General features: G+C 41.8%; 1 protein-coding gene across 2 annotated transcripts in view; it reads right to left on the bottom strand.

The window, feature by feature from the left end:
• The window catches only part of LOC115195884 (serine/threonine-protein phosphatase 2A 56 kDa regulatory subunit alpha isoform), a 128,374-nt gene extending 105,144 nt beyond the window's left edge, over positions 1–23,230 (bottom strand). The window contains exons 1-2 of one of the 2 annotated variants that reach the window (XM_029756228.1): positions 22,118–22,248; positions 13,770–13,891 (exon numbers count right to left, since the gene is read on the bottom strand). Coding sequence is in view for 1 of the 2 variants with exons in the window: in XM_029756218.1 (XP_029612078.1) it covers positions 22,118–22,262 (145 nt within the window). In the remaining variant the exon portion in view is untranslated. Of the gene's footprint in view, positions 1–13,769; positions 13,892–22,117 lie in introns of both variants that reach the window. The other variant, XM_029756218.1, reaches the window with a different exon arrangement.
• Positions 23,231–26,129: the final 2,899 nt, after the last annotated feature.

The raw sequence follows: 26,129 nt of genomic DNA, 5'->3' as shown, positions 1-26,129 counted from the left end.
CATCTCTGGAGACCTGAAAATAGCAGTGCAGCGATGCTCCCCATCCATCCTGACAGAGCTTGAGAGGATCTGTAGAGAAGCCAAGCTTGTACCGTCATACTCAAGAAGACGAGGCTGTAATCCTTGCCAAAGGTGCTTCAACAAAGTACTGAGTAAAGAGTCTGAATACTTATGTAAATGTGATATTTACGGGGTGGGGGGGGGGGGGGGTTCTTCAACTATGCAAAAATTTCACAAAACCTGTTTTTGCTTTGTCATTATGGGGAATTGTGTGTAGATTGATGAGGATTTTAATTTTTATTTAAATCAATTTCAGAATAAGGCTGTAACTAATTAAAATGTGAATAAAGTCAAGGGGTCTCAAATGCACTATATAAAGTCCACAGAAGACTACTACTACTACTACTACTACTACTACTGAAGGAGAAAATACTACTAGAAACTATTAGTTCCGCTTTTATCTGTGGATTAAATGTAAAAATGGGTAAAAATTCTACAAAGATCTAAAAACGTCCTAGAACATTGATGGCGCCGGAGGAGATGGCTGCCGTTTTACAGGCTACTAACCAATTGTGCTATTGTGTGTTTTTTCGCATTATTTTTAACTTATTTTGTACATAATGTTTCTGCTCTTCTCTCTTATGACCGATATCAGGACAGCGATTACTCACCTCGTACTGGACGAAGATGTTTTCTTTAACGAGTCGAATGCGAAGGATTTACTTCAGACACCCGACAATGCCCAAATCCCCACCATTCGCATGAAGAAGAGACTGAGATATCGGGGACGTAAGTCGGTGTGCCTTTTAAGGATCCGACGGCGAGTGAATAATCACCCTCTACCATCAGTCCTATTAGCCAACGTGCAATCATTGGACAACAAAACAGAAAAGATCCGATCAAGACTAATCTACCAACGGGACATTAAAAACTGTAATAGCTTATGTTTCACCAAGTCGTGGCTGAACAACGACATGGATATCATACAGATGGCTAGGTCTTCGGTCCATCAGCTAGATAGAACAGCTGGCTCTGGTAAGACAAGGGGTGGTGGTCTGTGTCTATTTGTAAATAACAGCTGGCGCACAAAATTGAAGGAAGTCTCGAGGTTTTGCTCGCCTGAGGTAGAGTATCTCATGATAAGATGTAGACCACACTATTTACCCAGAGAGTTTATCTATATTTTTCATAGCTGTCTATTTTCCACCACAAACCGATGCTGGCACTAAGACGGCACTCAACGAGTTGTATTAGGGCATAAGCAAACAAGAAAATGCTCATCCAGAGGTGGCGCGCCTAGTTGCTGGGGACTTTAATGCAGGGAAACTTAAATATGTTTTACCTCATTTCTACCAGCATGTTAACCTGTTTGGGATATGGGGCAGTATTGAGAATTTTGGAAAAAATATGTGCCCATTTTTAACTGCCTCCTACACCAACTCAGAAGCTAGAATATGCATATTATTGTTCAGGTTTGGATAGAAAACACTCTGAATTTTCTAAAACTGTTTGAATGGTGTCTGTGAGTATAACAGAACTCCTATGGCAGGCAAAAACCTGACAAGGTTTCAAGCAGGAAGTACCCTGTCTGACAAGGAGTCGTGCGTCTTGCATCTGTTTATTGAAAAGTAAGGATCTTAGCTGTAACGTGACAATTCCCAGGGCTCCGATAGGCTCTCAGAACCCGGGAAATAACTGAAGGTTGACGAGGGAGCCTCAGGCTGAAACACATTATCGGCTTTGGCAAGTGGCGGCTCAGAGGACCTTTGAATGAGGCGCGTGCACGATTCGCTCCTGAGGAGAAATGTAATTCGGCTGTTTAGGCTCAATGCATATTCCCGGTCGGAATATTATCACTTATCTACGAGATAAATGGCATAAAAATTGGTTTTAAACAGCGGTTGACATGCTTCGAAGTACGGTAATGGAATATTTAGACATTTTTGTCACGCCAATGCGCCATGCTCGAGACCGTGATGAAGCATTCTGATAGTGTCTAGAACTCACGAACAAAACGTCGCTGTTTGGATATAACGATGGATTAGTTGGGACCAAACCAACATTTGTTATTGAAGTAGAAGTCCTGGCAGTGTATTCTGACGAAGAACAAGCAAGGTAAGAACATTTTTCTTATAGGAAATGTGATTTTGGTGGAGGCTGACCTGGGTGGGTATCTAAATAGCTAGCCCTGTGATGCCGGGCTATGTACTTAGATTATTGCAAAATGTGCTTCATCCGAAAAGCTATTTTAAAATCGGACATATCGAGTGCATAGAGGAGTAATGTATATATAATTCTTAAAATAATTGTTATGCTTTTTGTGAACGTTTATCGTGAGTAATTTAGCAAACTGTTAGTAAATTCCCCGGAAGTTTGTGGGGGTTATGCTTTTTCTGAACGTCACATGCTAATGTAAAAAGCTGTTTTTTGATATAAATATGAACTTGATTGAACAGACATGCATGTATTGTATAACACAATGTCCTAGGTGTGTCATCTGATGAAGATCATAAAAGGTTAGTGCTGCATTTAGCTGTGGTTTGGGTTTATGTGACATGATATGCTAGCTTGAAAAATGGGTGTCTGATTATTTCTGGCTGGGCACTCTGCTGACATAATCTAATGTTTTGCTTTCGTTGTAAAGCCTTTTTGAAATCGGACAGTGGGGTTAGATTAACGAGATTCTTGTCTTTAAATAGCTGTAAAATAGTCATATGTTTGAGAAATTGAAGTAATAGTATTTCTAACGATTCAAAAATCGCGCCACTGGATTTCAGTGGCTGTTACGTAGGTGGGACGAGTTCGTCCCAAATGCGCCAGAGAGGTTAAATGAGCAACCAGAGGGGGAAAAAAACAACAGCTTTGGACCACCTTTACTCTACACACACACACAGAGACGCATACAAAGCCCTCCCTCGCTCTCCAATTGGCAAATCTGACCACAATTATATCCTCCTGATTCCTGCTTACAAGCAAAAACTAAAGCAGGAATCACCAGTGACTCGGTCAATAAAAAAATGGTCAGATGAAGCAGATGCTAAGCTACAGGACTGTTTAGCTAGCACAGACTGGAATATGTTCCGGAATTCTTCCGATGGCATTGAGGAGAACACCACATCAGTCACTGGCTTCATCAATAAGTGCATCGATGACGTTGTTCCCACAGTTACCGTACATACATAACCCAACCAGAAGCCATGGATTACAGGCCACATCCGCAGAGAGCTTCTTTTTTTTGTTGCCTTTATTTAACTAGGCAAGTCAGTTAAGAACAAAGTCTTATTTACAATGACGGCCTAACAAAAGGCAAAAGCCCTCCTGCAGCATCAACTGTCAGTAAGAGTGTCCATGATTGAGTCTTTGAATTAACCTGTTATGGCTAGGGGGCAGTATTTTCACGGCCGGATAAAAAAACGTACCCAGTTTAATCTGATTATTACTCCTGCCCAGAAACTAGAATATGCATATAATTATTAGCTTTGGATAGAAAACACTCCAAAGTTTATAAAACTGTTTGAATGGTGTCTGTGAGTATAACAGAACTCATTTGGCAGGCCAAAACCTGAGAAGATTCTGTACAGGAAGTACCCTGTCTGACCATTTCTTGAACTTCTTGATTATCTCTATCCAAAACAGGGGATCTCTGCTGTTACGTGACACTTCCTACGGCTCCCATAGGCTCTCAGAAGGCGGCAAAAAGCTGAATCGTGGCTTTGCAGGCTCTGGCTGAAAAACATTAGTGCGTTTGGATAGTGGCCGGTAACAGTACTATGAGACTCAGGCTCGTGCACGAGGGGATCCCATGCTTTTATTTCTCTCTTTGTACGTACACACGCTTTCCCGGTCGGAATATTATCGCTTTTTTACGAGAATAATGGCATAAAAATTGATTTTAAACAGCGGTTGACATGCTTCGAAGTACGGTAATGAAATATTTAGAAATCTTTTGTCACGAAATGCGTCGTGCGCGTGACCCTTATTTACACTTCGGATAGTGTCTTGAACGCACGAACAAAACGCCGCTGTTTGGATATAACTATGGATTATTTTGAACCAAACCAACATTTGTTATTGAAGTAGCAGTCCTGGGAGTGCATTCTGACGAAGAACACCAAAGGTAATCAAACTTTTCTAATAGTAAATCGGAGTTTGGTCAGGGCTAAACTTGGTGGGTGTCAAAATAGCTAGCCGATCTACTCAGAATATTGCAAAATGTGCTTTCACCGAAAAGCTATTTTAAAATCGGACATATCGAGTGCATAGAGGAGTTCTGTATCTATAATTCTTAAAATAATTGTTATGTTTTTTGTGAACGTTTATCGTGAGTAACTTAGTAAATTCACCGGAAGTTTGCGGGGGGTATGCTAGTTCTGAACGTCACATGCTAATGTAAAAAAACTGTTTTTTGATATAAATATGAACTTGATTGAACAAAACATGCATGTATTGTATAACAATGTCCTAGGAGTGTCATCTGATGAAGATCATAAAAGGTTAGTGCTGCATTTAGCTGTGGTTTGGGTTTATGTGACATTATATGCTAGCTTGAAAAATGGGTGTCTGATTATTTCTGGCTGGGTACTCTGCTGACATAATCTAATGTTTTGCTTTCGCTGTAAAGTTTTTTTGAAATTGGACAATGTGGTTAGATTAACGAGAGTTGTCTTTAAAATGGTGTAAAATTGTTGATTGTTTGAGAAAATTGAATTGTGGTATTTTAGTTGGTTTTGTATTTTGCGCCATGCGATGCCATTGGCTGTTGACTAGGGGTTCCGCAGGGGGAACGGGGTTCCGCTAGCGGAACGTCTGTCCTCAACAGGTTAACCATTTTCCAGAACTTCTTGGGGTTAGACCAAGACCTATCGGCCTTCCGGATAGCCTGAGTAGCCTGAGTGCACTTATTACGGATAGCCTGAGTGCACTTATTACTCATTTGTCTGAACGAGAGCCAGTCAGCCTGAGTATGCCGAGCCTTTCGGCAATGCAATTCTTGAGGTGGAGTAACTCTGCAACATCACGGTCGAACCAGGGGCTAAATCCGTTTTTAATTCTCATTTTCTTTATGGTGGCGTGTTTGTTAACAATGCCACTGAAAATATAAAAAAATTAGGTCCAAGCGTCTTCGACAGAGAGGATCAAGCTAATTCTGTACCAATTTACAGAGGCCAGCTCATGAAGGAAGACTTGCTCATTAAAGTTTTTTACCAAGCGTCTACGACAAATCAGGACAGGTCATTTCACTGAGCAGCCATTACGAACACAGGCTGTAAAACAGTGATCACTAAGGTCATTACAGAAAACACCAGACTGATACCTCATGTGAGGATAACGTCAAGGAGAGTAGCCTTTTCTGGGTGTTTGGAGTCATACTTTTTGGGATTGGTAATAATCTGAGAAAGATTTAGGGAGTCCCATTGCTTTAAGCATGTCCCAGTTTAGGTCACCGAGCAGGACAAATTCAGACTTAGTTTAAGGGGCCAGGAGAGAGCTCAGGGCAGGTAGGGTACAGACCGATGCTGATGGAGGACGATAACACCCAGTAACAGTCAATTAAGAGCTATTTGAAAGTATAAGGCTTAAAACCAGCAAATCAAATTGTTTGGGGACAGACTTGGTGGGGACAACCGATCACTGAAGGTGATCCTTGGTAAAGATTGCCACTCCACCACCTTTGGAAGATCTGTCTTGCCGAAAAAAGGTTATAACTAGAATGGTTAACATCAGTATTCAAAACACTCTTTCTTAACCACGAATCAGTAATAACCAACATATCTGGATTGTAGCTGTGAATCCACACTTTCAATTCATCCATTTTAGGTAGTAAGCTTCTAGTGTTACTGTGCAGAAAACACAGGATTTTTCAAGAGCAGAAATCAGTGAAGCAGATATCAGAGCACAAGTCAGAATTGGGGCTAGCAACAGTATATAGGCCAGGGTGTACATGCACATTTCAAGAGATCGTCAACAGTAATTCAATCAAGGCACGGTCGAGGACAAGGAGCGCTCTGCAGTGTTGATATATGACATTTGAATGTGCATTACATAGCAACAAGATCATATTGTACAGCAATTTCATCAAGTAACATGAATACAAAGCTGGCGAGAGGTGGTTAGAGTAGGATGGGAGGCCAAATGTCTGTAACCAATAAAGAGTCAGAGTCCCGATTGTGGGAACAAACAGTCGGTCCCACGGTTGGGAAAAACAAGGAAGTCCATAGTCAACAAAGCATGAAGGAGTCATGAGGCAAATAGCAAGATGCACAAGAAAACAAACACAATGGCTAGCCCTAAGTCATTATAAGTTCAGAGTCACTCGCCCCAACAGTGCCTGTGTGCTGTAGGCGAGCGAAAGCTCGGGAGAGGAGGAGGGGGTGGGGTGGGGGGGGGGGGGTAGACAAGTCAGGGCAGACGGTGAACAGATTGCCAGGTGGAATCCAAGCAGCAGTGGAGCAGGCAACGGGAGTAGGTTTCACACCCACTTGGGAGAAGCTTTTATTTCTGGAGATGATTTCTTGTAGAAAATGGCAGTGGATGGTCTCTGAACAGATTCAAAGGCCTCTGGATTTGACTGGGATAGCCTGCCCATTTGTTGGGCTCAAAGGCTTCGACACCTTTCATTTCACACCTCGGTGCTAATTGAAGTTGTATCTGGTCTCAGTTCCAGGTTCTCAGGACTTTGTTTGCCAGAGCACCCTCTGTATAGCTTGGAAAAAGGAATCCCTGATATAATTATTCTTTCCAGATAGTTTTGTGCAAAATAAGGTTGTAGGTTTGGAGTTCTGATCTGGAGTGAAGGTTATGTTGTGGAGGGTAGCATCCTGTATATGTCCCTGCAGAAGTTAGGTTATCTTATTGTAAAAAAAACATGTTGAAAACTGCGAGAGCTCACATGCAGCTGTGTCTCTCCAAGCAGAGGGAGGGTCTACCTCTAAAGGGTAGAGCTGCCACTTTCAAGGAGCGGGACTCTAACCCGGAAACTTATAAGCAATCCCGCTATGCCCTCCAACAAACCATCAAACAGTCAAAGCATCAATAAAGGACTAAGATCGAATCGCACTACAATGGCTCCAACACTCGTCGGATGTGGCAGAGCTGGCAAACTATTACTGACTACAAAGGGAAGCAGTGACACGAGCTGCCCAATGACACAAGCCTACCAGACAAGTTAAGTAACTTCCATGCTCGCGTCGAGGCAAGCAACACTGAAGCATGCATGAGAGCATCAGCTGTTCCGGACGACTATGTGATCACGCTCTCCATAGCCGATGTGAGTAAGACCTTTAAACAGGTCAACATTCACAAGACCGCAGAGCCAGACGGATTACCAGGACGTGTACTCTGAGCATAAGCTGACCAACTGGCAAGTGTCTTCACTGACATTTTCAACCGGTCTCTGACCGAGTCTGTAATACAAACATGTTTCAAGCAGACCACTATAGTACCTGTGCCCAAGAACACCAAGGTAACCTGCCTTAAATGACTACCGACCTGTAGCACTCAGTTCTGTAGCCATGAAGTGCTTTTAAAGGCTAGTCATGGCTCACATCAACACCATTATAGACCCACTCCAATTTGCATCCCACTCCAACAGATCCACAGATGAAGCAATCTCTATTGCACTCCACACTGCCCTTTCCCACCTGGACAAAAGGAACACCTACATGACAATGCTATTCATTAACTACAGCTCAGCATTCAACACCATAGTGCCCACAAAGTTCATCACTAAGCTAAGGACCCTGGGACTAAACAACTCCCTCTGTAACTGGATCCTGGATTTCCTGACGGGCCACCCCCAGGTGGTAAGGGTACGTAAACAACACATCTGCCATGCTGATCCTCATCACAGGGGCCCCTCAGGGGTGCATGCTCAGTCCCCTCCTGTACTTCCTATTCACGCATGACTGCATGGCCAAGCACGACTCCAACACCATCATTAAGTTTGCTGACGACACAACAGTGGTAGGCCTGATCACCGACAACGATGGGACAGCCTATAGGGAGGTCAGAGTCAACCTCTCCCTCAACGTGATCAAGACAAAGGAGATGATTGCGGACTACAGGAAAAATAGGACCGAGCACTCCCCCATTCTCATCGACGGGGCTGTAGTGGAGCAGATAGTTTGTTGGGGATGTGGACACCAAGGAACAATCTGTCATGGTCCAAAAACACCAAGGAAGTCGTGAAAAGGGCACGACAATGCCTATTCCCCCTGAGGAGACTGAAAATAAGTTCTACAGCTGCACCCAAGAGCATCTTGACTGGTTGCATCACTGCCTGTATGGCAACTGCACTGCCTCCAACTGCAAGGCACAACAGAGGGTAGTGCGTACGGCCCAGTACATCACTGGGGACAAGCTTCCTGCCATCCAGGACCTCTATACCAGGCGGTGTCAGAGGAAGGCCCAAAATAATTGCCAAAGACTCCAGCTATCCTAGTCATAGACTGTCCTCTCTGCTAGCAAGCAGTACCGGAGCACTAAGTCTAGATCCAAAAGGCTTCTTATCAGCTTCTACCCCCAACCCATATATGACTCCTGAACAGCTAATCAAATGGCTTCCCAGACTATTTGCATTGTCTCCTACCACCATTTTTACACTGCTGCTACTCTGTTTATTATCTACAGTGGGGGGGAAAAGTATTTGATCCCCTGCTGATTGTGTACGTTTGCCCACTGACAAAGAAAGGATCAGTCTATAATTTTAATGGTAGGTTTATTTGAACAGTGAGAGACAGAATAACAACAAAAATATCCAGAAAAACACGTCAAAAATGTTATAAATTGATTTGCATTTTAATGAGGGAAATAAGTATTTGACCCCCTCTCAATCAGAAAGATTTCTGGCTCCCAGGTGTCTTTTATACAGGTAACGAGCTGAGATTAGGAGCACACTCTTAAAGGGAGTGCTCCTAACCACAGCTTGTTACCTGTAAAAAAGACATGTCCACAGAAGCAATCAATCAGATTCCAAACTCTCCACCATGGCCAAGACCAAAGAGCTCTCCAAGGATGTCAGGGACAAGATTGTAGATCTACACAAGGCTGGAATGGGCTACAAGACCATCGCCAAGCAGTTTGGTGGGAAGGTGACAACAGTTGGTGCGATTATTCGCAAATGGAAGAAACACAAAAGAACTGTCAATCTCCCTCGGCCTGGGGCTCCATGCAAGATCTCAGCTCGTGGAGTTGCAATGATCATGAGAACGATGAGGAATCAGCCCAGAACTACACTGGAGGATCTTGTCAATGATCTCAAGGCAGCTGGGACCATAGTCACCAAGAAAACAATTGGTAAAACACTAAGGCGAGAAGGACTGAAATCCTGCAGCGCCCGCAAGGACCCCCTGCTCAAGAATACATATACAGGCCGTCTGAAGTCTGCCAATGAACATCTGAATGACTCAAAGGGCAACTGGTGAAAGTGTTGTGGTCAGATGAGACCAAAATGGCCTCAACTCAACTGGCCGTGTTTGGAGGAGGAGGAATGTTGCCTATGACCCCAAGAACACCATCTCCACCATCAAACATGGAGGTGGAAACATTCTGCTTTGGGGGCGTTTTTCTGCTAAGGGGACAGGACAACTTCACCGCATCAAAGGGAGGATGGACGGGGCTATGTACCGTCAAATCTTGGGTGAAAACCTCCTTCCCTCAGCCAGGGCATTGAAAATGGGTCGTGATGGGTATTCCAGCATGACAATGACCCCAAACACACGGCCAAGGCAACAAAGGAGTGGCTCAAGAAGAAGCACATTAAGGTCCTGGAGTGGCCTAGCCAGTCTCTAGACCTTAATCCCATAGAAAATCTGTGGAGGGAGCTGAAGGTTCGAGTTGCCAAACGTCAGCCTCGAAGCCTTAATGACTTGGAGAAGATCTGCAAAGAGGAGTGGGACAAAATCCCTCCTGAGATGTGTGCAAACCAGGTGGCAAACTACAAGAAACGTCTGACCTCTGTGATTGCCAACAAGGATTTTGCCACCAAGTACTAAGTCATGTTTTGCAGAGGGGTCAAATACTTATTTCCCTCATTAAAATGCAAATCATTTTATAAAAATTTTTACATGCGTTTTTCTGGATTTTTTGTTGTTATTCTCTCTCACTGTTCAAATAAACCTACTATTAAAATTATAGACTGATCATTTCTTTGTAAGTGGGCAAACGTACAAAATCAGCAGGGGATCAAATACTTTTTCCCCCCACTGTATGCATAGTCACTTTACCTCTACATATTACCTCAATTAACCTAACAGCACATTGAATCATTTTTTTACTTCAGTTTGAGTAAATACTTTAACACTTTTTTTTCTTAACTTCTTAGGGCTAGGGGGCAGTATTGAGAATTTAAAAAAAAAATGTGCCCATTTTTAACCTGTTTGGGATAGGGGGCAGTATTGAGAATTTTGGAAAAAATATGTGCCCATTTTTAACTGCCTCCTACACCAACTCAGAAGCTAGAATATGCATATTATTGTTCAGGTTTGGATAGAAAACACTGAATTTTCTAAAACTGTTTGAATGGTGTCTGTGAGTATAACAGAACTCCTATGGCAGGCAAAAACCTGACAAGGTTTCAAGCAGGAAGTACCCTGTCTGACAAGGAGTCGTGCGTCTTGCATCTGTTTATTGAAAAGTAAGGATCTTAGCTGTAACGTGACAATTCCCAGGGCTCTGATAGGCTCTCAGAACCCGGGAAATAACTGAAGGTTGACGAGGGAGCCTCAGGCTGAAACACATTATCGGCTTTGGTAAGTGGCGGCTCAGAGGACCTTTGAATGAGGCGCGTGCACGACTCGCTCCTGAGGAGAAATTTAATTCGGCTGTTTAGGCTCAATGCATATTCCCGGTCGGAATATTATCACTTATCCACGAGATAAATGGCATAAAAATTGGTTTTAAACAGCGGTTGACATGCTTCGAAGTACGGTAATGGAATATTTAGACATTTTTGTCACGCCAATGCGCCATGCGCAACACCGTGATGAAGCATTCTGATAGTGTCTAGAACTCACGAACAAAACGTCGCTGTTTGGATATAACGATGGATTATTTGGGACCAAACCAACATTTGTTATTGAAGTAGAAGTCCTGGCAGTGTATTCTGACGAAGAACAAGCAAGGTAAGAACATTTTTCTTATAGGAAATGTGATTTTGGTGGAGGCTGACCTGGGTGGGTATCTAAATAGCTAGCCCTGTGATGCCGGGCTATGTACTTAGATTATTGCAAAATGTGCTTCATCCGAAAAGCTATTTTAAAATCGGACATATCGAGTGCATAGAGGAGTTCTGTATCTATAATTCTTAAAATAATTGTTATGCTTTTTGTGAACGTTTATCGTGAGTAATTTAGCAAACTGTAAATTCCCCGGAAGTTTGCGGGGGTTATGCTTTTTCTGAACGTCACATGCTAATGTAAAAAGCTGTTTTTTGATATAAATATGAACTTGATTGAACAGACATGCATGTATTGTATAACACAATGTCCTAGGTGTGTCATCTGATGAAGATCATAAAAGGTTAGTGCTGCATTTAGCTGTGGTTTGGGTTTATGTGACATGATATGCTAGCTTGAAAAATGGGTGTCTGATTATTTCTGGCTGGGCACTCTGCTGACATAATCTAATGTTTTGCTTTCGTTGTAAAGCCTTTTTGAAATCGGACAGTGGGGTTAGATTAACGAGATTCTTGTCTTTAAATAGCTGTAAAATAGTCATATGTTTGAGAAATTGAAGTAATAGTATTTCTAACGATTCAAAAATCGCGCCACTGGATTTCAGTGGCTGTTACGTAGGTGGGACGAGTTCGTCCCACATGCGCCAGAGAGGTTAACTGCCTCCTACACCAACTCAGAAGCTAGAATATGCATATTATTGTTCAGGTTTGGATAGAAAACACTCTGAATTTTCTAAAACTGTTTGAATGGTGTCTGTAAGTATAACAGAACTCATATGGCAGTCAAAACACTGAGACAAATTCTGACAGGAAGTGGATACCTGATGTGTTGAATTACCTTTAAGCCTATGCCATTGAAACACACAGGGGCTTATTAATCGTGGAGCACTTCCTATGGCTTCCACTAGATGTCACCAGTCTTTACAAAGTGTTTTGAGTCTTATACTGTGAGATCTGACCGAACAAGAGCCATGGAACGGTGGTGGCCGATTAGACTCTGGCGTGCGAGTTCATGTTGGGTACTCTCATTCCAATACGTTTTAAAAGCGAATGCAATCGTCCGCCTTGAATATTATTCATGTTCTGGTTCAAAAAGGCACTAATGATTTATGCTATACAACGTTTGACATGTTTGAACGAACGTAAATATTTTTTTTCCCCTCGTTCATGAAGTGAAGTCCGGCGGGCATAGATCATGTGCTAACAACACGGAGCTTTTTGGACATAAATTATGAGCTTTTTCGAACAAAACTACATTCATTATGGACCTGGGATTCCTGGAAGTGACATCTGATGAAGAGAATCAAAAGTTATGGATTATTTACATAGTATTTTCGATTTTAGATCTCTCCAACATGGCGGTTAGTCTGTATCGCAAAGCGTATTTTTCTGGGCGCAGTGCTCAGATTATTGCAAAGTGTGATTTCCCAGTAAGGTTATTTTTAAATCTGGCAATCCGGTTGCGTTCAAGAGATGTAAATCTATAATTCTTTGAATGACAATATAATATTTTACCAATGTTTTCGAATAGTAATTATTTAATTTGTTGTGCTGATTGACTGGCGATTATTGGAGGGAAACGATTTCCTGAACATCAACGCCATAGTAAAACGCTGTTTTTGGATATAAATATGAACTTGATAGAACTAAAAATGCATGTATTGTCTAACAATGTCCTAGGAGTGTCATCTGATGGAGATGTCAAAGGTTAGTGCATAATTTTAGCTGGTTTTCTGCTTTTGGTGACGCGTGTCTTTACATTGACAAAACATTACACACAGCTATTGTCAATGTACTCTCCTAACATAATCTAACTTTATGCTTTCTCCGTAAAGCCTTTTTGAAATCGGACAACGTGGTTAGATTAAGGAGATGTTTAAGATAGTTGTATGTTTGAGAAATTTGAATTATGACATTTAATTGTTTTCAAATTTGGCGCTCTTGATATTTCACCTGTTGTTGATAGGGTGTACCAGGGGTATATATATTTAACTTGAGTAATACAAGCAAGAACAGGAGATGAGAATTAGCAGAAATCTCAAGAAATTGGTTGGCTTCTAACAAAGGAATAACTCTAGGGTTATATGGATATGGTGAAATGACAGCATAACTGATATAATAGGTCTTGAGATTGCTAAGTGTAAAAAAAGGCTCAACTGCAGGTGTGATCCCACAAAATTCTATCTACTCTAAAAAAATAACTGTCCAATATGTCTTTGTTCTAAAGACTATGCTCCCTTCAGTCACTCACTGTAATTGCTAAGCATGACTTATTCTACACTATAATGTACTGGAGAGTGAGTCAGTGCAAACTAAGGATCCGCATACAACCAGTGGACTCTCAGCAGGTTCCCCACAGCCTAGTTTCTAATAAAAAAAAACGTCAACACAACATAAACAAAACCCTGGGCTCCATAAGGGACTGGCCAGAGCTTTTACACAGTCCAGTTTCGTTCAAAAGAGAGAAGGAAAAAAAGAAAACCTGGAAGGAATGGCAATCATTTTCATTAGGTTTATTTTGGGCATAACAATGTGTCCTGAAAGTGTTTCTCCCACCTGTCGCCCAGTAACCGTAGCACTGGGGTCTTTTACTTACGTTACGACGGCTCCGTCCATGGGACACGGTGTCACTTGAGTAGGTGTTACTGGGTTCTGAGAAAGAGGTCTATCAGCCGGACAGACCGAGGGGGCCGGGGCTGTGCTTAGAGGTCTGGCCTCCTGTAGAGTGAGACATGATATTACACCACTAGACTGCATACCAGATCATGTCCCATACTCAACTAATCACCTGGGGGAAATAAAAGGCATGGTGTTTCGCATTGTTCAGCCTGGCCTATTGAGCTGATTAACTTATTACATTTAGTACTAGTAAAAAGCTTTACATTTGTATTGCTCTGCTATTATAATCAGCAACCAGGCAATCTCGCAACCCTGTGGTTACACCCAGTGTCACATCCATGACCCAAGGTTGAGTGCACTCACACACAGAGCAATTCCGAATGAATGTGCACATATAGTTGCCTGCCATAGCACCCAGGCTGTGATGGGATAACAATAAAAGTGATGCGAGTGATCGATGATGTCTGGTAGGTTGTGGTCGACAGAGAGCACTCATATTTACCACTTGACAGGCATCTATTGCAAATGAGTCAGTTTTCACATTAATAAAAAGAGACAGACTCATCCACATGAGCCACATGAAAGCAGCATGCCGTACCCCTTTGATCTAAAAATAAATATGAATTGATTCCCGGTCTGTTGGCACACACAGTGGAAACAAGTCACATGACAAAGCCTATCAATCTATGTGCATTTGACAAAGCAGGATACGAGTTAGCTAAGCTAGCGACCTAACTAATCCGTGTTCGACACCCCTGAAGACCAATCGCTTCAAGACTGGCAGGGTTTTGATCAGATCCATCTTTAAAACACCTCTGAAGTCAGACTTCAAATGAAGGCAGCTATCTTTGGGAAAATCTCAAATTTGTCAAATGTGCTTTGCGAAATACCTCGCAGGGCTTCTGGCTGCCATGGCAACCATGCCTGCCTCCCAGTGAGTCATCATTTCGGTATCTTTCACACAACATGGGGCTATAAACACTCCAGCATCTCCAATGCAGCAAGGAAGAGGAGCTTCTTTACAGCTGTAGCAGTTCCCAAGATTGCTATACTGTGATTTATGCATTATCTCTAGCCAATCATTATGTAGTAAAGAACTTTGAATGTTTCTTCAAGTGCAGTCGCAAAAACCATCAAGCGCTATGATGAAACTGGCTCTCATGAGGAGCGGCACAGGAAAGGAAGACCCAGAGTTAGCTCTGCTGCAGAGGATAAGTTCATTAGAGTTACCAGCCTCAGATTACAACCCAAATAAATGATTCACAGAGTTCAAGTAACAGACAAACATCAACTGTTCAGAGGAGACTGCGTGAATCAGGCATGCATGGTCGAATTGCTGCAAAGAAATCACTATTAAAGGACACCAATAAGAAGACTTGCTTGGGCCAAGAAACACAATCAAAGGACATTAGACCGGTGGAAATCTGTCATTTGGTCTGATGAGTCCAAATTTGAGATTTTTGGTTCCAACCGACCTGTCTTTATGAGACGCAGAGTAGGTGAACGGATGATCTCTGCATGTGTGGTTCCCACCGTGAAGCATGGAGGTGGTTTGATGGTCCTTTGCTGGCGACACTGATTTATTTTGAATACATGGCACAGTTAACCAGCATAACGACAACATCATTCTGCAGCGATACGCCATTCCATCTGGTTGGCGCTTAGTGGAACTATCATTTGTTTTTCCCAACAGGACAATGTACCAAAACACACCTCCAGGCTGTGTAAGGGCTATTTGGAGTGATGGAGTGCTGCATCAGATGACCTGGCCTCCACAATCACCTGGACTCAGCCCAATTGAGATGGTTTGGGATGAGCTGGAACGCAGAGTGAAGGAAAAGTAGCCAACAAGTGCTCAGCATATGTGGGAACTCCTTCAAGACTGTTGGAAAAGCATTCTCATGAAGCTGTTTGATAGAATGCCATGAGTGTGCAAAGCTGTCATCAAGGCAAAGGGTGGCTACTTTGAAGAAAAACCCAGGAATGAGTAGGTGTCCAAACTTTTCACTGGTACTGCACGTACACACAGTACAAAACATTAGGAACACCTTTCTAATATGGAGTTGCACCCCCCCCCCCCCTTTGCCCTCAGAACAGACTCAATTTGTCGGGGCATGGACTATACAAGGTGTCGAAAGCGTTCCACAGGGATGCTGGCCCTTGTTGACTCCAATGCTTCCCACAGTTGTGTCTTGGCTGAACCTCCTTTGGATGGCTGACCATTCTTGATACACAAGGGAAACTGTTGAGCACGGAAAAACCCAGCGGCGTTGCAGTTCTTGACACAAACCGGTGCGCCTGGCACCTACTAACATACCCTGTTAAAAGGCACTTAAATATTTTGTCTTGCCCATTCACCCTCAAAGGCACGCATACACAATTTTTATTTTACCTTTATTTAACTTGGCAAGTCAGTTAAGAACAAATTCTTATTTACAATGACGGCCTACACCGGCCAAACCCGGATGACGATGAACCAATTGTGCGCCGCCCTATGGGACTCCCAATCACGGCCGGTTGTGATACAGCCTGGATTCGAACCAGGGTGTCTGTAGTGAGGCCTCTAGCACTGAGACACAGTGCCTTAGACCGCAGCGCCACTCGGGAGCCATTCTCAATTGTCTCAAGGGTTAAAAATCCTTCTTTAACCTGTCTCCTCCCCTTCATCTACACTGATTGAAGTGGATTTAAACAGGTGACATCAAAAAGGGATCATCCCTTTCACCTGGATTCACCTGGTCAGTCATTCTGTGTCATGGAAAGAGCAAGTGTTCCTAATGTTTTGTACTTCGTTGTTGTCCAGCTGTACCTGCGCCAAAACTCGGGTATTTTTTTTTTTTTTCATCCTTTAGCTTGTTCTCCATCTTTTTAAATAGTGAGCCAACGTGTTTTCAGCACTTATTTGCATGATAGATCAAAAATGTTCTCATGCTCTCGCATCTCTCTCCAGCAGACATACAGACATACATACAAAATATGTTTGGAACATCAAATCGCAATATCGAATCGCAATACATATAGAATTGTGAGAATTGCAATACATATCGTATCAGCACTTAAGTATCGTGATACGATATTATCGTGAGGTCCCTGACAATTCCCAGCCCAAACAAACATAGCACGATTCAAGCTGAGAAAGGTCACAGTAAAGCATTTAGGCTATTGTCATGATGCGTAGACTGTGGGATATAGTGTTATAATGCAAATAAGTTCAGATGTGTAGGCAAGCCTTTTAGAATGCATTGAAATATGAGCAATGTCAAGCTGTTTGTGTTTTAGGAAATAGGCCCATGTGTGTGGGCTAATTGTTCAGGACTATTCCAGAGGAAATCACTTTTTATTCATAACAGAGGCATTCATATGAATCCAAAGCTGTCGCTCCCCTATCAGTGCAGACACAGCTAAGCCAATTTTATAAAACCAGAGGTGCACAACCACATTGCTTCCTGTCAAGAGTAAGGATTTAAAATAAATCAAAACAGGCCATCTATCTTTATACCCAGGGAATATTTCAATGTGAGTGAAACAGCAAATCGACCTGGGTGAGTTATTTAAAAAGTAGTTGACTGGGAACAAGAGGGAGAGCCAGAGTGAGTCCTCTGGGGAGCAGACAGGAACCATTCCTTGGACTTCAACCACAGTTGGAACCACAGTCAGCAATCAAATGAGCATGGTGTAAACCTCTATGTGGGAGTCAAACACACACCCATGCACAGCTAACCACAAATAAATTATTGCCCCAATTGAACTTTGCCACATAAACCACTGCTCATTTGACACATCAGAGCCTACACCAACACAAGAGGTGAGCTACTCCTCCTCTGTGCAACCCATTTCACTCAAGCATTAGGCTAGCTCTGCTATTACTCTTACAGGCTCACAGATGGGACAAAAGGGGGTCAGAGGAACAGACAGATTAGGCAACACAAGAGAGGTAGGGTGAGGTCTCTGCTCCAGAGAGAGAGGGAAGGATAGAGGGAGGAAGGGAGAGTGAGAGATAGTTGGTGGGGGAATCAGAAGCCTGTCTGACACACACATCCCGGTCATGGCAATCACCTCCCCAGCAAGACTTCCAGTTAGCTCCCCTCCTCACAGCCAAACACTGTGCCTAATTACTTTGAAGTCACTCAAATAAGCATTCATTCTTGCACAGCTTTACAGGGACAGCCAATCATTCTGCAGGTTATTCTGTCTGAAAGGCTGAAAAAACATCACATTACTTTGTACCAGAGTATGTGAGCGGACTTGAGCAGTCGATAATCCAACTCATGTCCTTTCCAACCGCTCCGCTAAAAACCGCTCCTTGCTCACAGGAAGAAAAAAAAAAAGCTGCTACAACTTCACTTCATTCATTAAAATCAATTTAACCAACACCCATCTATTTTGTGACTACAAAGTATACCATTTGGATTCGAAACCAAACCATATGACTTGAATGAAAATATTTCTTATAAAACAAAAAGATGACTAAGAAGCGCTCATCATTTCAAATAGGCTACATGTCATATTAAACAGCACATAAAACACTAAATAGGTCAGGAGCCAGGCAAATAATGAAAATGAATTATTTAGGCTATATTATTAGCCTATTATCTCTATTTCAAGGCCATAGACCGCAAAGAAATAAGCATTTGCGAGTGCGACACTAGGCTGGAAGGAACATTGAGCACTCAGCATTTAAACAACATTTTGTTGTATTAAATCATTATAGTCTCAATTGCACATATTGGCTGTGACTTTGTTAGAATTAAGTAAAAATGAAACAAAAAAATGACTTATTAGACCTTTGAATTCACTTTTAGAAACACGAGTTTGGCCAGAGTCTGTGGCTTCAGGCTCATGCGATGGTGCCTAGAAGGCAGGCCAGCAGCGGAGAATACCCTCTCCGCGCTTGCAGAGCTACTGGGGATGCTAAACACCCTTCGGGCCACTGTTTCCAGGCTGGGCAGGGATGCAGAATTGTTTTTCAATAGGTAGGCCTAAGGTTTTTAGGCAAGCAAAATTACCCTATCAAAACAGAAATCTCCTTGAAAAAGAGGTAATATGTCAGGCCTATTGGGCCAAAATCAATGATAGCCTATTGCATAGATACAATTCTTTCTATTTTTTTTATTTTAGATTTTATGTTTATAAATACTTTGTTACAATGACACGCAAGCTACCAACCTGGTTACTTTCTGTTAGCGTGTGCACGTAGTACTCCGTCATGCTTTCGGGATCTGTGTCTTTTCAGATTCCACGATGATTATTTAGTTGTGGACACTACATTACCCTCTTTTGCACTTGGGCCTCATCTTCATAAGTCACCTTGATTTTGTACCCGTGTTTCATCAGTTTATGAAAATATTGAAAAATAAATACACACACACACACACACACACACACACACACACACACACACACCTCTACACAATCCTCCATTCAAAGCAGTGAGTCACGGCAGCATTATCATCACCCGGAGCTGAACCCGTCTGTGATGTCATTAATAAAAAATGCCACCCATTCACAGACACAAGAATGCAAAGGTAGCCTCGAGGTTAAGGTCGACTACAACTATCAGAAAGGGCCATGAAACTACATACTAGGCTAGTCTACTACTATATAACTACTAGGTACTAAACAATTAAAAGACTAATTGAGAACTTTCCATGATCAAATTAATACTGATGCCAACATAGAAATGTTCAATTTCTATTCAGAAAGAGCTTGTTTATCCATTATCATGTGCTCCCCATAGACATTAAAACCAATAGATAGTGAAAGCGCTGACGTCATCCATGTATTCCTATGGAAAACTCCTGATTGAATTTGAAGCGCCATATTGCTGAATGGCACCAACAACAAAAAACGTTCACTAAGGACCTTGGTGACTCTAAAATAACCCGAGGGGATCAAACTTGATCATAATAATCTAATTTTACAGCCCAAAACGTCCAGAATTGTTTTCCTTTTCTGGGCTGTTCTGGCAATTGTAATTTACATAGGCTTTCTAGGAGTGACCTGGGCTTTTGGCACCTCTAGGTTTCAACGCAGTAGCTTCCCAGCTCCAGACCAGACACTGGGGGCCTGGTGGGAGACCACCCCTCTGAGTGAAGCCTAAAGCACCCTAGGGTCTCTCCCTCTGCACCTGTCCTTCTGGTCCAGCTGGTGTGGGGCCGTTTATGACACGTTACTCTGTAATATCCATCAATGCCTTCATTCAGTGTAGTGTATAACTAACTGCACATTACCTTTCTAACCAAACAAAGACGAAACCTCACAAATAACAACCAGTCAAACATTTTATCAATCAACAAGCAGCAGTAACCAAGTCAATGCCATGTAGGCCCAAGGTCTAGTGTGTCTGCACTTTTCCCTTGCCATTTCAACATGCTGGAAGGCTAACTTGTCTGAACTTGACTTCTGAAATCAGTGAGAGGTTTTGCTTTAGAAAATTAAGTTTCAGGAGTCTTTACAATACCATGCAGTAGTTGTGAGGACAGGGTGGATTTTGAGTCTTCAAAATGGCCTCTTAAGATGAAAGGAAGCACATTGATTCAAACTTATGGACACGTTATTCCTGAATACATTGATATTTCTCTCCCAGACAGGCTTCTGCCAAAATCTCTATTACTCTGCATCAACATTAAAGATCAAATTGTCATTACAACACAGATGCCATTAAGCTACATTGGAGAGTTCCTATAATGAACTGTACAAATGACCTGGGGACAGACAAGCCACAGTGGGAGCCCATCAGATAATAACCAAGCTCTTGACCTTGTAATATGTGGAGTTCACAAAGGGAAGTTCATCACTGTTGCTCAATTCACACGTGTGATTGAGATATGTAGCCAAGACTGAATTTGGCAAAATTCCTGAATGAAGCTAAAGGTATGCACTTAAAAGTGCAGGGCGATTTGGATTCTGGTATTCTGAACCTTTCTCATCAACTCCAATAATACTGCAGTATGAAGCAATCTAATCTCCATAGGTTTCATTGTGTGTCTGACAGTTTTGAATTGAGGAATTTGACTATAAAAATGTTTCTTTAGAGGCAACTGTTTAATGTATCAATCTTGAAATATCCTATAACACAAGTTACAGTAGCTAGAACAGATTACAATTATCCTGGCTGCCAAGGTGTACAAAACATATCACTCTCTGCAACTGGGTTGAAATTCTCAGAAAGGGACATAGATATTTTTAATACCTTTATTTAACTAGGCAAGTCAGTTAAGAACAATTTCTTATTTACAATGACTGCCTACACCGGACAAACCCAGATGATGCTGGGCCAATTGTGCGCCGCCCTATGGGACTCCCAATCACGGCCGGTTTGTGATACAGCCTGGCTTCGAACCAGGGTGTCTGTAGTGAGGCCTCTAGCACTGAGATGCAGTGCCTTAGACCGCTGCGCCACTCGGGAGCCCTAATACACAGGCTACTCTTTACCAAAAATATAAAGTTATTAAATACTGTAGTAGGCCTATGTTTACAGAGAGCTCTGTAGCTTGCTTGCATGTATTCAAAACAGAAATGAGTGTAATTGTCTGGCCTTAGGACCATATGTCTCATACAGGAAAATAACCACAAACTTCATTACTCAACAAATATCCAGGTGAATCGTGATAGTAGTATGGTACAATATGTAGCTGGCAGGAATAACATGTATTTGTATTTATTAGGGATCCCATTAGCTATCCTTCCTGGGGTCCAAACACATTAAGGCACTTGCATCACACATAAAACGAAAGATAATACAGTACAACATTATTACACCACTACATATCTACAATACAAAATGTATAATACCATCATACAACAATATTACAATGTACGTCTGTGTAGAATGCATGTGCTAGCATGCGTGTGCATGTGTCTGTACCTGTGTCTCTTCACAGTCCCCTCTCAAAATAACAGATACCATACATAACAACGGTGCCATTTCTGAGAATGGAGGAACTGACACCGATGGAGAAAAGATTACAGAACAGAGATCAGCACCAACTAAAACGTAGGCAGTGAACAATTTACAACAGTATCTGCAATTAGATCAATATCATCAGCTCAATGTAGCCTAGTTCACACCTGAACACGGATCACAGCTGGGTGCCCAGGAACAGAAGCTGAAAATGCATGTCATCGCAACTGTCATTAGCTACCCATAGCTTCCGCGTTGCATTCACCACCAACACATTTGTATCCCTGTACAGATCGATGTCTGAGTACGTCAGGTATTGATCACGTTTGCAGGTGTAAAGGGAAAGTATCAACACTACACCACCACCCTTTCATGGACACTATTTCAGGCAGAATTGTTAATCCTCTAGTAGTTAGTCTTACCTTTGAGCTGCGGCAAGGGTGAAAGCTCAGTAAGAGTTTGAGTTCGGAACTGGGACGACCCTTGAGATTTCTTCTGTTTCTGGGCTTTCCTCATTGATTTTCGTGTGAACCCGTCCACTTTCTCAGTCGCAGAGATAGCCGACATTGTGGTGCATAAACTATAACGTAAAAATATGTTTTTACAAGTGCACCAAAGACAGATTCAGGGGTTACCACACGTAGGCTATGTCTCCCAGCCCAGCCACATCAAAATATTCTCCAACTTGAAATAATGGAGTGAACCGCAAGCTTTAAAAAAAACACCTCTTCTCCTTGTTGGATCCACTACTGTAGCTTGTTAATCAGTTTCCATGTAAAGCCCGCATAACTCGGTCCGCTTGTTGAGAGTCCAGCGAGCTGTTTACAAAACGAACGTTAAGCGTTAACAAGCCAAAGTTGCTAGGCTAACGTTAACTAACTACTTGTCTGACAACAGAAACATTGGCTAACTAAATTGCTGGGTATATTTGTTAACTTGTAATTTCTGCAATATACCTGTTGCTAGTGTTGTCATTTTTATAGCTAACTAGCTATTTCAGAGAAAGCAAGTAACGTTATGCCATGTACTGTAAATTACAGACAAATAAAGGCTACCGCTAGCTAGCTTCTTGGCTAACGTGTTAAAACGCACAGTTAGCTAGCTAGATAATATGAACATTTACAATTTAAAGCGAACTCTCATGATGAAATTCATACTAATTTTCACAAGAAAAAGAAATACTGTATTCCGTGTCTTGTAGCCGCAGTTGGCTTTGTCTAAAAAAAAAAAAAAACAGTCTGGACGAATGAAGTCTGGCAACCTCGAACTAACGTTACTCAGTAACGTTCATATCGGAAAAACAGCGACGCCAATGGAGTCATGTTCCCGTGTCCATTTAGTCGGAATTATATGTTCATCGAGTTGCACTGACACCCCGATAAGGAATTTTCAGTTATGCTCGGACCTCAACAATAACTTTTCCAATAGATTCGCTAGATAAAACAAATCCATGCAGAAGCCACAACACTGTAAACTCTGTGCAACCGTAAACAGTTTCGCATCGTTGTCAGGTTGCATTTTGTGACACGAGTGTACGTAATTGACAGGCAACGGCAGTATCCAACAAAAATGTCGAAAGTTGCACGCTCCATGCCTTTTTAACCAATCGAATTCGATTAAGACCGGGCTCTAAACCATGTGACAATGGGCGGATTCGATTATGCTAAGCCGCGGGCACCGGGCAAATGCCCATGACGTCATCGGACGAAAGCGGGGAGGGAGGAGCGCCTCTCAAATCGAACAGTAATCTGTGCCGCTCGGTCATTTTGTCAACAAGGCAGCACAGTGCAGTCCAGAAACATTCAATATATATTTTCCTCAAAATAAATGTTTGAAGTGTCTAACAATTTTTTAAATCAAAAGCAATCGCTTTGCACGCTAAAACACATAATCGTACCAATTACTATACGTGCTGAATTATGTCACTTTTGTTTGGAGGCTCAAGTAAGGGCAACCCGGTTTCAAATTTAATGCAATCAACTTTCAGCCAATGAAAAGTTGGAAACGTTTATAAATAGGCTAGATACAGTACTAAGGTCCAAATAAAAAAGTCACAATTGTCTTTTGAGATCACACTGGTGAGTGATTATTTTGAGGCCAGGCACTCGCAATTGCAAGTACATCATGATACTATTTTTATCCATCAGGACACTCTGTAGCATCCAACAAATGTGTGGTTAGCGCTATCCAGAATCGTTGGGAAGTCCCTACGCTAACCCTTACCTTAACCATTTTAAATGTCAACTTCAATGTGGTAGGGACATCCCAAGGATTCCCAGAAAGCATGGACCATAAACCTGTCCCCTACATTTACAGCAACACCCTTAGCAGTGTTTGCAGAAAGTGGATGTTGCCGGTTTTCAGGGATAGAGAGGGCCTATTTTCAACCTTTCAATTTCCATTTCCCCTGAAAATTGGAAGTGGGGACTCCTCTCAGGTGTCTTTCTACACCTACTACGTTAGGTTATTACAGCAAAGTGAGTGGTTAGAAGAATTGTTTGACCCCATGTGATTCTCTGAATCTAGGGACACGCTAACCTTTGCATGTGATCGCATGAAGAGAGCAGAAGAAAATGTTATGAGACAAATATATTGCAGGTTGACAGGTATACAAACTATCATGCATTCCAAATTTCCTTTCAGCACAAAGGATAAATAATGATCTAATTGTTTGTTAAAATACAATTAACACAACGCAAAACGCATGTGTTTATTATTGCTTTTAATATTGAGGGAGGCAGGTAGCTTAGCGGTTAAGAGCATTGGATCAGTAACTGAAAGGTTGCTGGTGTGCATCCCCGAGCCAACTATGTGCAAAATCTGCTGACGTACCTACCCTTGAGCAAGGCACTTAACCCTAATTGCTCCTGTAAGTTGCTCTGAATAAGAGTGTCTGCTAAATTAATGAAATTGTGTCATTACTTATCTATTATTTCTCTCTGCATTGTTGGGAATGGCCCGTAAGTAAGCATTTCACAGTTAGTCTACACCTGTTGTGTACGAAGCATGTGACAAATAACCTTTGGTGTCAGGTTAAAACAACAGAAGGGGAAAGTATACTGGAAAAACAGGTTGGAGACCAGTGTTGGAACCCTTTTACTGATGAACAGCATTGCATGGGACTGTTAACCTAAAGAGAAATGTAGTACACAGTACCATAGACATATTTCTATGATACCAACAACAACAAAGTTGTCTCTTAAATGTTTTTTTTTTTTTACAAGTATTGTCATCTAGGGACATACTTTCTGCAATATCAATATTTTGTAGTGAAATCTGACATACTTCCCTAGTACTAATTCCAGTCCCATGGTCACTTCATGAATTGTAGCATGACATGGTAGTGACACAGCTAATTATTCAGTATGGGGAGCCAACACTGGAATTCAAACTTGTGCAGACATGACATGAACGGTGTAGGGTGAAGAATTTCACCCACTAATGGTTAAGGTTAGGGAAGGAAAAGCTGATCCTAGATCTGTACGACTCCAAAGTTGTATGCCAAGGTGATGGTATTTAATCAATGAAAAGTTCAGAAAGACACAGCAACTTTGGCTAAAGTCAGTTTATACAAGCAATAATCAAAGTTAATGTATATACACACACAAAATACAAAATTTTCACAGAACTTATAAAATATCTCATACAAATGAATAAACTGATGGCAGAAAAATCCACACCAAGTATACAAAGTTAATGTACAAAATAGACATGAGAAGAGGAATCTCTCAAAAGTTTGTCAATGTTGAGTGAACAACCTGTTTTAAGGATACGCAATATTGTACCCATTTTGAGGATTTGAAGGTTAAGAATCAACCCACATAGCTCCTGGCAAAAAAAAAATTAAAAACATCTCTGGAACAGAGAAAACACTCAGGTGGGGTCTTATGTCCCACACATACAGTACCAGTCAAAAGTTTGTACACACCAACTCATTCAAGGGTTTCTCTACAATGTAGAATAATAGTGAAGACATCAAAACTATGAAATAACACGTGGAATCATGTAGTAACCAAACAAAAGCGTTAAACAAAAAGATTAAGTCCATATTATGGCAAGAACAGCACAAATAAGCAAAAAATTACTGTAAGACATGTCGGTCAGTCAATCCTGTGAAAATTAAGAAATATGAATAACCATCAAGCGCTATGATGAAACTAGCTCTCATAAGGACCACCACAGAAAAGGAAGACCCAGTTACCTCTGCTGCAGAGGGTAAGTTCATTAGAGTTACTAGCCTCAGAAATTGACAATTAACTGCACCTCAGATTGCAGCCCAAACAAATGCGTCAGAGTTCAAGTAACAGACAACTGTTCAGAGGAGACTGAGTGAAATTAGGCCTTCATGGTCAAATTGCTGCTGGTGCTGCTGAAAAAAAAAAAAAAATAAACACTACTAAAAGGACACCAATAAGAAGAAGAGACTTGCTTGGG

Source organism: Salmo trutta, chromosome 1 (genome assembly GCF_901001165.1).
Source record: "Salmo trutta chromosome 1, fSalTru1.1, whole genome shotgun sequence".
Taxonomy (NCBI): Eukaryota; Metazoa; Chordata; class Actinopteri; order Salmoniformes; family Salmonidae; genus Salmo; species Salmo trutta.
This window is presented reverse-complemented; position numbering and strand designations above follow the sequence as displayed.